Raw genomic sequence first — 15,702 nt, 5'->3', positions numbered from 1 at the left:
AGCTTCCAGCAAAACGAATAGACAAGCTGGACAGAAAAAATAGCAACAAAAGCAAAGAAGCACTTATCTAGCAGAGCAGCAGGCCACAGGAAAGATCCAAAGCTCAGATCCAACACTGGAACATTGACAAGGAGCAAGGAAGACAGAATCAGGTGGAGTTGAATAACAAAGCAGCCAACGAGCTCACCAGAACACCTGAGGGAGGAAGCCCAGAAGCTGCAGTACCACTTGTGACCACAGGAGTGAATTCAGCCACAGAATTCACAACAGTCACCAGAAGAAAGCCAGTACTGCGCAAATGCCACAAAGTATTTCGCCTACAATACACAAAACAGCACAGAGACAAGCCTCAAAACTTCTGGATCAAGGTAATTTGGAGTGATGAGACCAAAACTGAACTTTTGGCCACAACCATAAACGTTACATTTTTAGAGAGGTCAACAAGACTTATGATGAAAGGAACACCATTCCTACTGTAAAGTGCGGAGGTGGATCGCTGATATTTTGGGGATGTGTCAGCTACAAAGGCACAGGAAACTTGGTCAAAGTTGAAGGAAAGATGAATGTAGCACATTAGCAGCAAATACTGGAGGCAAATTTGAAATTATCAGCCCAGAAGCTGTGCATGGATGTAATTGGACCTGCCAACATGATAATGATCCAAAACACAAGGCCAAGTCGACCTGTCATTGGCTACAGCAGAACAAAGTGAAGGTTCTGGAGTGGCCATCTTAGTCTCCTGACCTCAAAATCATTGAGCCACTCTGGTGAGATCTCAAGAAGACAGCCCAGGAATTTACAGGAACTGGAGGTTTTTTGCCAAGAAGAGTGGGCAGCTTTATCATCTGAGAAAATAAAGAACCTCATCCACAACTACCACAAAAGACTTCAAGCTGTCATTGATGTTAGAGGGGTCAATACACGGTAATAAGAAATGGAGAATGTATACTTTTGTTCAGAGTCATTCGGATATTTTGGGTTGTCATTATGATTTGAAAAGAGAAAACACAGTAGTTTGACAATAAATGGCTTCATCTAACCACTAACCATGAGTGGAGTGAGTGGAGAAAAAGTTCTGGTGTCATCATTCATATTCTCTGAAAAAAGGCCAAGAAAGTAAAAATTCTGCCGGGGTATGTAAACTTTTGAGCACAAATGTACATCCATAGGTTTATTTGAAAGGGACCAGTGCACAAATGGAAAGATGTTTTGATATTCTACCCGCACGTCCCTCATGTTGCTGAGCCCACACCTGGCATTTCATGTTGTATACAGTGGGGCAAAAAAGTATTTAGTCAGTCAGCAATAGTGCAAGTTCCACCACTTAAAAAGATGAGAGGCGTCTGTAATTTACATCATAGGTAGACCTCAACTATGGGAAACAAACTGAGAAAAAAAAATCCAGAAAATCACATTGTCTGTTTTTTTAACATTTTATTTGCATATTATGGTGGAAAATAAGTATTTGGTCAGAAACAAAATTTCATCTCAATACTTTGTAATATATCCTTTGTTGGCAATGACAGAGGTCAAGCGTTTTCTGTAAGTCTTCACAAGGTTGCCACACACTGTTGTTGGTATGTTGGCCCATTCCTCCATGCAGATTTCCTCTAGAGCAGTGATGTTTTTGGCTTTTCGCTTGGCAACATGGACTTTCAACTCCCTCCAAAGGTTTTCTATAGGGTTGAGATATGGAGACTGGCTAGGCCACTCCAGGACCTTGAAATGCTTCTTACGAAGCCACTCCTTCGTTGCCCTGGCGGTGTGCTTTGGATCATTGTCATGTTGAAAGACCCAGCCACGTTTCATCTTCAATGCCCTTGCTGATGGAAGGAGGTTTGCACTCAAAATCTCACGATACATGGCCCCATTCATTCTTTCATGTACCCGGATCAGTCGTCCTGGCCCCTTTGCAGAGAAACAGCCCCAAAGCATGATGTTTCCACCACCATGCTTTACAGTAGGTATGGTGTTTGATGGATGCAACTCAGTATTCTTTTTCCTCCAAACACGACAAGTTGTATTTCTACCAAATAGTTCCAGTTTGGTTTCATCAGACCATAGGACATTCTCCCAAAACTCCTCTGGATCATCCAAATGCTCTCTAGCAAACTTCAGACGGGCCCGGACATGTACTGGCTTAAGCAGTGGGACACGTCTGGCACTGCAGGATCTGAGTCCATGGTGGCGTAGTGTGATACTTATGGTAGGCCTTGTTACATTGGTCCCAGCTCTCTGCAGTTCATTCATTAGGTCCCCCCGCGTGGTTCTGGGATTTTTGCTCACCGTTCTTGTGATCATTCTGACCCCACGGGGTGGGATTTTGCGTGGAGCCCCAGATCGAGGGAGATTATCAGTGGTCTTGTATGTCTTACATTTTCTAATTATTGCTCCCTCTGTTGATTTCTTCACTCCAAGCTGGTTGGCTATTGCAGATTCAGTCTTCCCAGCCTGGGGCAGGGCTACAATTTGGTTTCTGGTGTCCTTTGACAGCTCTTTGGTCTTCACCATAGTGGAGTTTGGAGTCAGACTGTTTGAGGGTGTGCACAGGTGTCTTTTTATACTGATAACAAGTTTAAACAGGTGCCATTACTACAGGTAATGAGTGGAGGAAAGAGGAGACTCTTAAAGAAGAAGTTACAGGTCTGTGAGAGCCAGAAATCCTGATTGTTTGTTTCTGACCAAATACTTATTTTCCACCATAAAATGCAAAAAAATGATAAAAAAACAGACAATGTGATTTTCTGGATTTTTTTTTCTCAGTTTGTCTCCCATAGTTGAGGTCTACCTATGATGTAAATTACAGACGCCTCTCATCTTTTTAAGTGGTGGAACTTGCACTATTGCTGACTGACTAAATACTTTTTTGCCCCACTGTATCTCGTACGCAGCAGAAATAAAAAATGCCTCTCACAATCAGTTTAATTGTGACAGCAAACATGACTGATCCGGTTACATGGAGCATCGAAAGATGCATCATAAAACAGATATCCCCAAACCAGGAGCAGTCCGATCACCGACGGGACCAATTAAATCTTGTTTGTGTTGTACCAGAGACGGAGTTTATAGGAGGTGGAAAAGAAAGTCTACAAAGAAACAGAAATGAAAGCAAATACGGTAGCTACGGTTATGCAGCAGATCAACGTGAAAGGCCACAGGATACAGGAATTCTGGCATTGTGAAGGAAGGAAAAAACATCAAAAGTCTCAATTATTAACCCATGTCTCCTTATTAAGTCCAAAGTTTTTGATATTGAAATTAAAAAACCCTCAAATATTATCCACCGCCCTCCTGGTCCCCTGTAATCATGGATCTCTGGTAATGAGCCTTGGAAACAATCAACTGTCCCATATCCAGTTTGGGGAGACTTTCGGGGAGGTTGGTGCATCTCCTGCTCAGTCATAGCTCTGCTTTTTGGGCACAGATGCAGTTTAATATAATGCTGGAGCATCCAACATTCTCCAGAGCTTTCTGAGGCCCACGAGAATCCCATGGCCCTTGGAGAAGACAGCAGAGCGTGAAGATCTGCTCCGCTCAGATGTGGGACAGTGAAAGCATCATAATAGGGGAAAGGAAGTGTGGGGTACCATAGTGACCAAGTGTGTGTGCAGGGGTGGGGGACTATGGGGACATTATACAGTGTGTGGGGCTCTAGGGGCATCATAATAGGGGAAAGGAAGTGTGGGGGACCATAGTGAGTATGTGTAGGGGTGCGTGGGGGACTATGGGGATATTATACAGTGTGTGTGAATCTAGAGGCATCATAATATGGGAAAGGAAGTGTGGGGGACCATAGTGAGCGAGTGTGTGTAGGGATGCGTGGGGGACTATGGGGATATTATACAGTGTGAGGAGCTCTAAGGGCACCATAATGTCTTGTAGGGTTACAGCAGGGGTCTCATTCTGTGTGAGTACATCATTGTTTGGAGGGGAACCTTTGATTGGAGGGACTGTGGAGGCATTATTGTGTAGATGGGAACCTTTCCATGGAGGAACTGTGAAGGTATCGTTGTGTGGAGGGGGACCTTTGCATGGAGGGACTGTGGAGGCATCATTGTGTGGAGGGGCACTGGAAGGACTTCATACTGTGTTGGGGCATCTTTGGGGTGTTAACTACATGGAGACCATAAAAGGGGTAATAAACTGCATGTATACACTAAGGGGCTTCTGTAGGGGCATTTTTTTGTGGGAAAAACACTGGGCAGGGTTAGATATGTAACTTAACTGTCAAAACAAAATTACAGCGACTAGCTGCAATGCGTGTCACCTTTTCCTGTTCTTCACAGATGGGAGGTATGATAACAAATGGGTTTTGGGTAAGGCCACTGAGAGCATTAAAAACATTACATTCATTGACAATCACCTAAAAGAGATCAACTTTAAAAGATCCACAAAAACAAAATGACTGGCTTATTTAGAAAGCTAAATCATCCCCTCAGGATACGTCTGATAATGCGAGCACATGAATCAGTTCTGGATTCTGTTACATGTCTCAACTTAATTTTTTTTTCCTGTGTAATGATTTATATGGAAATTCAAATTGACCACAATTATGGCACCATTACTGCTCCTTAAAGAGGACCTTCTCCATGTAAAAAGTGACCATTTTCTGCTCATATATTACTCCCACTGATCCCCTGAGTTTCGTGTTTTCTTTTTTTTTTTTTTTTTTTATATATTTGCCACATGCTTATAGCAATGTGGGCCTTGTAATTTTGTGCTCATTTCTTATGCTCTTTACCAAGGGGCGGTACTCAGAAGGTAATAATGAAAAGCAGCCTGAAGACACGCCCCAGAGGAACCTATGAGCAATACCACAGAGAGGACTATAAAAAATAATTATAAAATTTATAAATTATAAAATTACATTAATAATTATAATAACTATAAAGTTGCACTAAATAAAAAGCCTCATATCTCTGGAACTGTATGGCAGATTAAAAGAAAAAAAGGCATAGTCAGGGAAGTGATGGGAATAGAATAAGAGCAAAAGCTGGACACTTTTGATCCGGTGTCAGGTTCTCTTTAAGAGGCCTTCTGTCTTTTTTTCTTAGGGCTCTGGCCGACAAATTTTTCTAAAATTATAAATTGAAATTCCTTTTTTTACATTCCTCTCCCAGCAATAGGTTATCAAATTGGGAATTGCAGCTTAGTAATAGATGGAAGCCACAGACTTCAGATCTCTACCGTATACAATGCCACTTATCCAGGCAGACTTGTGATCTTGTGGTTTTGCTTTTTCTACACCTTGGACATGGATCATAATGACTGATGAGATGAGTGTGTACAAAGACATATCGCTAGAAAAAGTGCCGTCTTGAATACAAAGCATCAGTGGTATCAAAAGGAAAAACAACGCAAAGGTCACAACAAAATTCACCAACACAACATTACATGTAGTTACCTGTCCCAGAGGTTAGGAGAAGATTTTGCGTGACTGTCTTGCAGAATTTTAGGTTGCCACAGACAGGTGGGTACCCAGGAATTTCGTACCCTGCAGCATAAAGGATAAACCATGGCTAGATATGGCTCATACAGTATCAAACTCCATCACCAGGATCCACCATGTAAATGACATAACGTAATGCATCTTTTGGGTCCGTTACTTACACAAAATGGAAGCTTGTCCCAAAAAATCATGAAAATAATAGTCAGTATGAGGGTCTTATCCATCAGTCCATATATAACGGCTTTTAAAATCACTTCTGTCCTCCATAAATCTGGCCATCCTATTGATTTGGTGTTAATGAGGTAACAGACCATAAACTCCAACTTATAATTCAATGGTCTATTCTTCAGTCACTTAGTGGAAAATTACATTTGATAGCTTATTTTACAAAAATGTGGCCAAAATCATTTTCCTAAGGAAGGACACTACTGCAAATTGCAAAAATATTTACTTAGGTTTCAGTTGCCTCCATTTCTGACTCTGGGACTGTGATGAAACCTGCATTAAATAGAAATGCTCGTCACCTTTTAAGGCTGCATTCAGGCATACAGTTTTGTTTAAGTGGATAAAAAAGAAAAGACCAAAGTAAATCCGGTGTAGAACTAGAAGTTACACCTGGATCCCAGAGCTGAAGGGGAAACCAACCATATGAAGACACCAATTTTCTAATGGTGGTGGAGGCCCTCCTAATGACTCCTAATCACTGTGCTTTGGGTCCACAGTCATTTTCGTTTTTCATTTTTAAACTAGAAATGTAATTTGGGTCCATTGTGTAATTGGGTCAGTCACCCAACCTCAGTGCCTTCATGCAGAAAATAGGTGTTAAAGTGTGCCTCACCAAGTACATAGATGTGGCCCTTGTCACCAGGACCATAGACCGCCTATATGCTTTCCCCACAGTTCTCAGTGACCCTGGCTCCTGTACAGCGCTCTCACTACTACACCTCCTCACACTGTGACGACTCTTCTCCCCCACACTCATAGATGGGAGACCCCTGCTACAGAGGTGGAGTCCGGATCTATGCACTTGGCACTGGTCCGTATTTTCTGCATAAAAACAGCAAGATCGGATAATCAGCCCTATTACATCATGCAGCAAAATTACATTTCTAGCTTAAAAATAACAAAAAAAAATCCATTGTGACTTTTTCCAGCTATGGCTCTGCAGCATCAGAGAATCCAACCCAAGAGCTTCCCCTTTGTGTAGTTTAGGGACACCTTAAAGAAATAATGGCCCAAGTGAAAAGATGCGCTTTGGTAACATTCATGGTCACAATTAAAAAGTGCAAGTAAATAAATATATGATGAGGCCTCTCATATGACGTGATGGAGTATACTGGGATAGTCTTCTGTCTGTGGGGGCATGTGGTGGCAGGACTGGACCTACTGCACTCTCCTAATCACAAGTTCTGAGAGTCTTCTGAAGAATGACATTTATCCACCTCTCAGATGGACAACACCCCATACTTGGCTCCAAAGGTGTCACTTCTAGGACCCCACATGCCATGTGCCAGTTATGTTACTGGTGCCGTAGGCATGAGAACCCAGGTACAACGGCCACCTCTGCAAACCTCTCAGTGTCCATCATTGACACCCAGTGTGCTGGACCATTTTTATTTATATGGGGTGAATGACTGATGGAATTTCACAGCTTTCTAAGTATTGGGAATGATCAATAATCCCTCTGCAGAAAACCAATTTTTCAAGACATGCACCATATTTTTATGTGATTTGGATTTTAAATTATAATATGATTCAAGTTTAAAGTTTTGCTGCAAAATTCTGGTACAAGGTAAGCCAACAAATGAAGGTGCAAATATGGTCCCCGATTCGTCAATATTGGTTTTCCGTCTTCACTGTTTTTGCTAGTGGACCTTGTGACAAATTCTTCCAAATGGCGCACGATGTCCGTCATTTGCTTTACGTGTACCTTTTTTTTAGTAAATTATTGCATGATCCTTTCCATAAGGCACAAGTTAGTCTTCAATTGCGGGGTGAAAAATAGATTTTGTACTCCACCAAGGAGGACGATTCCACAAAAAGTTTGCGTCAGTTTAAAAGTTTGTGAATGATAAAATAGATGAAAACATCTGGGAAATTAAAACACTGAAATCGAAGAAGAGGTGGGAAAAAAAATCACAGCATAAAAATGCCACATAAGCTATAATGAATTTGGTGCTTATAAGGATTCAGCTCGTCAGTTATTAATCACGTGATGTCATAGACCTAATGGAAAAGAGAAGAATTATCTGGGCAGAAAACCAAAATGAGCAATTGTAAGTACACAATGCTGTATAATATGATGACTGCAATATATTAAGAGGACAAAAATTGTGATGGGTGTGTGTCTTTAACAGAAAGGGCACAGCTCCTTTAAGGGTAAATTGAGAATTAATAACTCTGTTGCAGAGAACCCTACACCATAGGCTGAGGATATCATGTAGATTTTACCCTTTGCATTAGGATTAATAAAATCTGTGATGAAAATCTGCAGAAAAAAACATCCGTCAGGTGACATTTTTTAATTTTCATCTTTTTAGCTGGTACAATTTAATGCTGTGGAGAATCCTTAGCTAGCACACGCCATGTGCATTTACCCTAATACGACCACGTGACAACCAAAGCAGCTCCACGAGAACAAATATGGCTGCCAATTATCGCTGTCAGACAACTACTTCCTAGTTAAAGGGAATATGACAACTGATACATGCTGCCTAACCCACGGGGCACCGGAATATTTAATAGCTGAGCCACACAAGCGACTACAGTATTTGGACAGACTGATCCTTGATGGCTTCTACCCTTCCCCTACAAGCGCACCTGGATCCAGCAGCAAGTAACAGTTGTCAGGTTCCCTAAAAGAGCAGATCACAACATGGTTGAAAAACATTTTAGAACAAAACTGAAACATTTGCAAACATCATATCATTTATTACTAAACGGCAATCATCACATTTAAACCATTTGCAGATTTCTACTGTTAGATAGAACAGATCTGCAGAGCAAAATCCGGAACCATAGATGACCATGAGGAGAAAGCACAGTGTTAGGTGATACATTGTTGTCACTTTCCTTAATTTGCAAACATTGATATACAAAGCAACTGCCACAAAGCAACAGAGATGCAGGCTGGTCCATAGACAACATCGGCACACGCTGATCTAATTAGGCGTAATGACTGTAAAGAGCATCTACATCTCTGGATTGTACTCCACACACACTTACACAGCAGTACATGAAATGTAATAGGCAAACAAAGGTGCTGGTCTCTGGGAGATACACAGAAATGACTGAACCATGAAAAAAAACACAAACGTCTCATCTACAAAGTAGATCTCTAAGCTCTGAAGCACAAACTTGATATTATTTCTACCATGGTAAGAACATTAACCAAAGCCCAGTGTTACCCCCTACTGAGTTATGGAATTTGCAGTAAAGAAAGAGAAAGCAATATGTTGTAAAAAAAGAAACTACAATAAATAACAACTATGCAAAGCACATAGTCAAGAATATAACTAATGTAATACTGACCCCTATGTGGAAGAATATAACTGCTATAATACTGCCCCATGTACAAGAATATAACTACTATAATACTGCTCCTATGTACAAGAATATAACTACTATAATACTGCCCCTATGTACAAGAATATAACTACTATAATACTGCCTCCTATGTACAAGAATACAACTACTATAATACTGCCCGTATGTACAATAATTTAACTACTAGAATACTGCCTCCTATGCAAAAGAATATAATTACTATAATACTGCCCCCATGTACAAGAATATAACTACTATAATACTGCCCCTATGTATAAGAATATAACTACTATTATACTGCCTCCTATGTACAAGAATATAACTACTATAATACTGCCCCTATGTACAAGAATATAACTACTATAATACTGCCCTTATGTACAAGAATACAACTACTATAATACTGCCCGTATGTACAAGAATTTAACTACTAGAATACTGCCTCCTATGCAAAAGAATATAATTACTATAATACTGCCCCCATGTACGAGAATATATCTACTCTAATACTACCCCTATGTGCAAGAATATAACTACTATAATACTGCCTCCTATGTACAAGAATATAACTACTATAGTACTGCCCCTATGTACAAGAATATAACTACTATAATACTGCCCCTATGTACAAGAGTATAACTACTATAATACTGCCTCCTATGTACAAGAATACAACTACTATAATACTGTCCCTATATACAAGAATATAACTACTATAATACTGCCCCCTTCAATAGAATAATATAACTTTAATCTCATTTATTTGGTGCAGCAGGACACATTCAAACAGAATACATGGCATTATCATTCTTGTGATTGTGGAATTCCTAGCAGCCTGGCACCTTGAACCAACTGAAGTACCCTTCTAAATGTCAAATTCTATCTGTCTGCTAGCACCACTGGAGGGAGCTGACTGTAAACTGTTTTACTATTGAGTTCAATGCGTGAGCTGTATACAGTGTGCTACTAAGCTCCCTCTAGTGGTAGTTGCAGGTAGCAAGTCGTTGCCATTTAACAACGGTAGGTACAGTATATGCAGGGGATTTTGACCTCTGTATCAGTAAAGTGGAGCCCTGGTCACTATGAAGCTATAATAAGTGAATCAATCATCAGACTAATTATTCTGTTTAAAATCCATATTTATTTTTCTCATGTCATATGCTACATTTATCAGTAAATATTGTAAATCTGCATCCATGGACTGAGTCATATTTCAATGATGTTGGATGTTTTGATCTCCCCGAGGTCATTCATCCTTATGTTTATAGTCTTTTCACTAGGCACTGCTCCTAATAGCCAGTTTCCTACTCCACACTGATGAGGGGCAAAAGCCCCGAAACAGCTGTCTGTGGATGGATATCATGTTTTGGCATAGGTGGTTTTCCTTCTTGGATGCTGCCCTTCCCGTGGTTGTTCCTTCCCGGTGAAAGACCTGGCTACTTATTGCTTGCGTTGAGAAACACGTGATGTTGTCTCAGCGGCTTTTCTACATGCATTTGCAGATTTCCCATAAGGGATGGGGGCAGTGTTCTGGATCACTGCGTTGAGAAACACGTGATGGTGTCTCCGCGGTGTTGGATGTTTTGATCTCCCCGAGGTCATTCATCCTTATGTTTATATCGGCATGTAGGTCATAAGAAGCTGAATAAAACAATTCCTTCATATCTGCGATCCGATATTTTATTCTGGAGAAATCCACATTTTTCCTAAAATGTAAATGAGCTGTTAAGATCTATTGGTTGGACATAGATCTACCTGAGAATCACTATTATCACAGCAATGGCTGCTGTTTAAGCAGTTAAAGAGTTTGTCCATTCAATGTTATATTTTAATTAAAAAATGTTCAAAACAAACCGTCTTTTATTTTTTTAAATGTTGACCATTTCTCTTTGTCAGAAAAAAAATACAAAATTTATTGCTTGGAAATTCGGAGACATGTTGTCAGTAGTTTATAGAATAAAAGAACAATTTACATTTTACTCTGAAATATTCCTATGAAGAGAAAAATGAGACAAACTGAGCATTTTGCAGTGGTCTCTTAATTTGCCAGAGCTGTAGATACATATGGTCATAATCTACCAGTTATGGAACAGGAACATCCTTTGCAAATCCTTGGATGGACACATCCTTTAAGTAGACTCATCAGTTGCTGATTCTCAAGTTCTTTGTCTATACAGATGTTAAAAATAAACAGAAATGGAGAAATGTGCCCAAATTATGTAGACAAAGAGATTTAATGTTCCAGATCTGTAATCAAAATCAAGCGTACAATGCATCTCACTGAAGTCTCTGCTTTCCTGCGTGAAGCCTCATTATCCCCATAGGATGGAGTCACATGGAGCAGTTCTCGTTAGTGACAGACACATTGATGAATGCGTCAGGCTTAGAATTCCTCCGGGCTGAAGTATTGTGCTATCAGGTGACATTCTGGGCAGGTTCCTGACTTGTTTCAGGCACAGGTGCCAATAAACTGCTTACACAGCTAAGATGTAAGAGATGGGAGTCTTGGGATTGAGAATGCCAAAGAGGAACATGTGGGGAATTCCTAAGAATAGCAGGCAAACACAACATACCAGGTCCTAAGAAGGTTCTGCCCCTCTATGATTATATGGGCAGGAGGTATGGGTAATATGTGCCAGCGGGAGTGCTAGCAAACCCACTGCATTGGCTATGGTAGTTAGTTAATTGGCTACTGCAGAAAAAGGAATCTTTGTCACAGATGAAAGATACCTAGTTATGGCTTCACAATAGGCTGTAAGTGATACACAGTCACCTTCACGCACCTTAGTCCTTAATTACAGGTGCCACAAAGGACATATCCTATCCATATGCCTGATCACTATGGGGCACCACCAATCAGGTAGGCAAGTGGCAATACCCCCATCCATCACAGTTAAAAGATGTTTTTAGAAAGATGGTCATACATGTGCCCTGCTGCTTCATCAAATGTCTTTGGGGCTGACGGAAGCATACAGACATTGAGTAGAGCGGCCAACTCCCCTACTGCAGATAGTTAGCCTTCCCTAACTATCTGCCAAAAGACTAGATTACAGTTTACTACAATTCTGACAACATATCCCCTGAAAAAACTTGAATCCCACCTATTTCCTTTCTTTCTATGAATGCTCTTTTTATTGAAAAGATTCAACTCCATTAACAGTGAAAAGGATATGTTCTATGACATTAATAAGAGCAGTTAACATTTATAATAACAGCTAACAAGTGCCTTCAATCGAATTCCACCTGTTTCCTAATATTTTTATTATTACTATTATTTAACGGCCTTCAGCTCAATCTCCAGCCATGGTGACTTGATGGATAAACTCAGGGCAGTATTTGCCACTAGACACTTGAGGGCACGTGCCTAGGGCGGGACGATGCAGGGGGTAGCACCTGAGCAAGTTTTTTTTTTAAATTAAAGTCCGGGGTCACCTCCCGACTGACCTCCCCCCCGGCCGTAAGCCCGCCCGCCTGCCCCCCTGCCTCCTTGAAGACATCATACTCACCCTACTCCAGCGATGCCTGGTCTCAGTGCCGGCAGGTCGTCCTGTGTGAGTGGTCACGTGGTACCGCTCATTAAGTTGATGAATATGGACGCATATTAATGACCTTAATGAGCGGTACCACAGAACCGCTCACGCAGGAAGAAGGTGCTGCGCCGGGACAGAGATCATGGAGGGATGTTTGGCGCGGTGTGGGAAAGGTGAGTATGACAGCCAGGGAGGACAGGGGGAGGATGAAGGAGGACGGGGAGTATGGAGCATCATGTGCGGCCATTATACAGTATGGAGCATCATGTGGGGTCACTATACAGTATTGAGCATCATGCGGGGTCATCATACAGTATGGAGCATCATGTTTGGCCATTATACAGTATTGAGCATCATGTGTGGCCATTATACAGTATAGAGCACTGTGTGGCCATTATACAGTATTGAGCATCATGTGGGGCCATTATACAGTATAGAACACTGTGGTCATTATACAGTATGGAGCACTTTGTGGTCATTATACAGTATGGTGCACTATGTGGCCATTATACAATATGGAGCATCATGTGCAGCCATTATACAGTATAGAGCACTGTGTGGTCATTATACAGTATGGAACACTGTGTGGTCATTATACAGTATGATGCACTGTGTGGCCATAATACAGTATGGAGCATTATATATGGCCATTATACAGTATTGAGCATCATGTGTGGCCATTATACAGTATATAGCACTGTGGGGCCATTATACAGTATGGAGCACTGTGTGGCCATTATACAGTATAGAGCACTGTGGGGCCATTGTACTGTACGCAGCATCATGTGGGGCCATTATATAGAATTGAGCATCATGTGTGGCCATTATACAGTATTGAGCATCATGTGGGGTCATTATACATGATACGCCCCCCTGGAAGAAGGCAAGTGCCGAAACGCGCGTAGAGTCTGAGCACATGTAGGTATGTGGAGCCTCCAATGTTACTGATTTTACTTATTGTATCCACTCCGTTATGGTAATGTGTTAGCGGTATACTAGTTACCGGCACTTCCTGCACTTTATCGTCCTATTGAAGCACTTTTATTATAGAATCAACTGCATTACTATGTTTATGGGCTCAAGTGCAATTCAAACTATTTATTTATATTGTGCAATGTTGGTCTGCTAATGTTATTGCAGTTTTTATAGCACTATTGCACTTTGTTATGCATTGACTATAGTTATAAAATTTCTTTTTGCACTTATTATTCAATAATTGTTTCACATTTTTACTGTACATTCTTGATTTTTTATTTGCTGCATTATTTATTGCACAGTTTTTTTGCAATTGGTTTGCACAATTTTGCACATATTTTTTGCAATATATATTTTTTGCAATATATATTTTTTGCACTATGCACTTTTGAGTGGCCTTTATATATCAATTTCTTTTTTATCAACTTTTTTATCACAATTTTTGTGCATTTTTTGGAATAGTGCCAGGATATATTATATTAGTGTGGAGGTTTATATATTATTTTGTATTATTTTGTAATATTTTGGTTGGTATCCTTTTATACCATTATATTGTGCCCATATGTATCAGCTATATTTTGTGATTATATTACTTCTTTTATACTTTATTTTACTTTCAATTAAATTAATTTTATACGTTGTCTTTTTTTGCACTTTTTATTTGGGAGGATTTAAGTTTGGAGCACTGTATGGCCATATTTTTTTTTTTTTAATAATTATTGTTTATGAAACAGTGTTATCAGCAGTACTAAATGGGTGTGGTTGGGGCGTGGATATGGGTGTGACTAGTTGTGAAATGGTTGTGGTCAGAGGCATGGCCTAAAATTTGCCGTGGCGCACGTAGCACGCCGCAAACTTTGTCCCTCTTTCCCTTCTTCAAAAGTTGGGAGGTATGATACCGCATTTGCCAGATCGTGGCGAGTGCCGCAAATGTCTGCAAATCCCATAGGGAATGAATGAGGCAGAATGCAGTGTTGCCGTAAGTGATCCGTTACGTGGCAGATGCGGAAAAACTGCCGGATCTGCTGCAAAAGGCTACTTTCACATCAGCGTTTTTTTACAAAGTCACTGTCGATAGTGTCATACTCACCAAAGGGTGAGGCAGCACTAAAAGTGCCTAGGGCAGCAGAAACTCTAAATACAGCCCTGTCCAGGTCTCTTCATCATCCACCAATGAGCCTGACAGAGGAATAAAACCAGCCAAAATGTAATTTTCTATCTGCATCTTCAGTGAAGGTTTTCAAAGAACAGGCATACGAGTCACAAGGGTAACCCTAATTTATACAGTTGTGCTCAAAGGTTTACATACCCCGGCAAAATTTTTGCTTTCTTGGCCTTTTTTCCGAGAATGTGAATGATAACACCAAAACTTGTTCTCCACTCATGGATAATGGTTGGGTGAAGCCATTTATTGTCAAACTACTGTGTTTTCTCTTTTTAAATCCTAATAACAACCCAAAACATCCAAATTACTCTGATCAAAAGTTTACATACCCTGGTGATTTTGGCCTGATAAAATGAACAGAAGTTGACGCAAATGGGTTTGAATATATACTAAAGGTAACATCTTCACCTGTGACCTGTGACAAATGCCAGGAAAATTGTTCGGGATGCAAAAAAAAACCACAAATAACATCAGCTAAAATACTGGACTCTGAAAACTAGCAGTGTGGCTGTTTCAAGATGCACAATAAGGAGGCACTTGAAGAAAAATGGGCTGCATGGTCGAGTGGCCAGAAGAAAGCCATTACTGCGCAAATGCCACAAAGTATCTCGCCTACAATACACATAATAGCACACAGACAAGCCTCAAAACTTCTTGAACAAGGTAACTTGAAGTAATAAGAACAAAATTTAACTTTTTGGCCACAACCATAAATGTTACATTTGGAGAGAGGTCAACATGATGAAAGGAACACCATTCCTATTGTAAAGCATGGAGGTGGATCGCTGATGCTTTGAGAATGTGTAAGCTACAAAGGCAAAGGAAACTTGGTCAAAGTTGAAAGACAGATGAATGCAGCATGCTATCAGCAAATACTGGAGGCAAATTTGTAATCATCAGCCTGGAAGCTGCGCATGGGACGTACTTGGACCTTCCAACATGACTACAAGGCCACAAGGCCATGTTGACCTGTAATTGGCTACAGCAAAGGTTCTGGAGTGGCCATATCAGTCTCCTGACCTCAATATCATTGAGCC

General features: G+C 40.6%; 1 protein-coding gene across 3 annotated transcripts in view; it reads right to left on the bottom strand.

The window, feature by feature from the left end:
- BEGAIN (brain enriched guanylate kinase associated) overlaps positions 1 to 15,702 on the bottom strand; it is a 265,926-nt gene that overhangs the window by 171,507 nt on the left and 78,717 nt on the right. For 2 of the 3 annotated variants that reach the window (XM_069738130.1, XM_069738122.1), the window contains exon 2: positions 5,405 to 5,494. The exons of the other annotated variant lie outside the window; for it this stretch is intronic. In XM_069738130.1, coding sequence (XP_069594231.1) covers positions 5,405 to 5,494 — 90 coding nt within the window. The remainder of the gene's footprint in view (positions 1 to 5,404; positions 5,495 to 15,702) is intronic. 3 annotated transcript variants of the gene reach the window in all.

This window comes from Ranitomeya imitator, chromosome 1, assembly GCF_032444005.1.
Source record: "Ranitomeya imitator isolate aRanImi1 chromosome 1, aRanImi1.pri, whole genome shotgun sequence".
In the NCBI taxonomy this organism is placed as follows: Eukaryota; Metazoa; Chordata; class Amphibia; order Anura; family Dendrobatidae; genus Ranitomeya; species Ranitomeya imitator.
The sequence above is the reverse complement of the archived record's forward strand: the minus strand, read 5'-3'. Positions and strand labels throughout refer to the sequence as shown.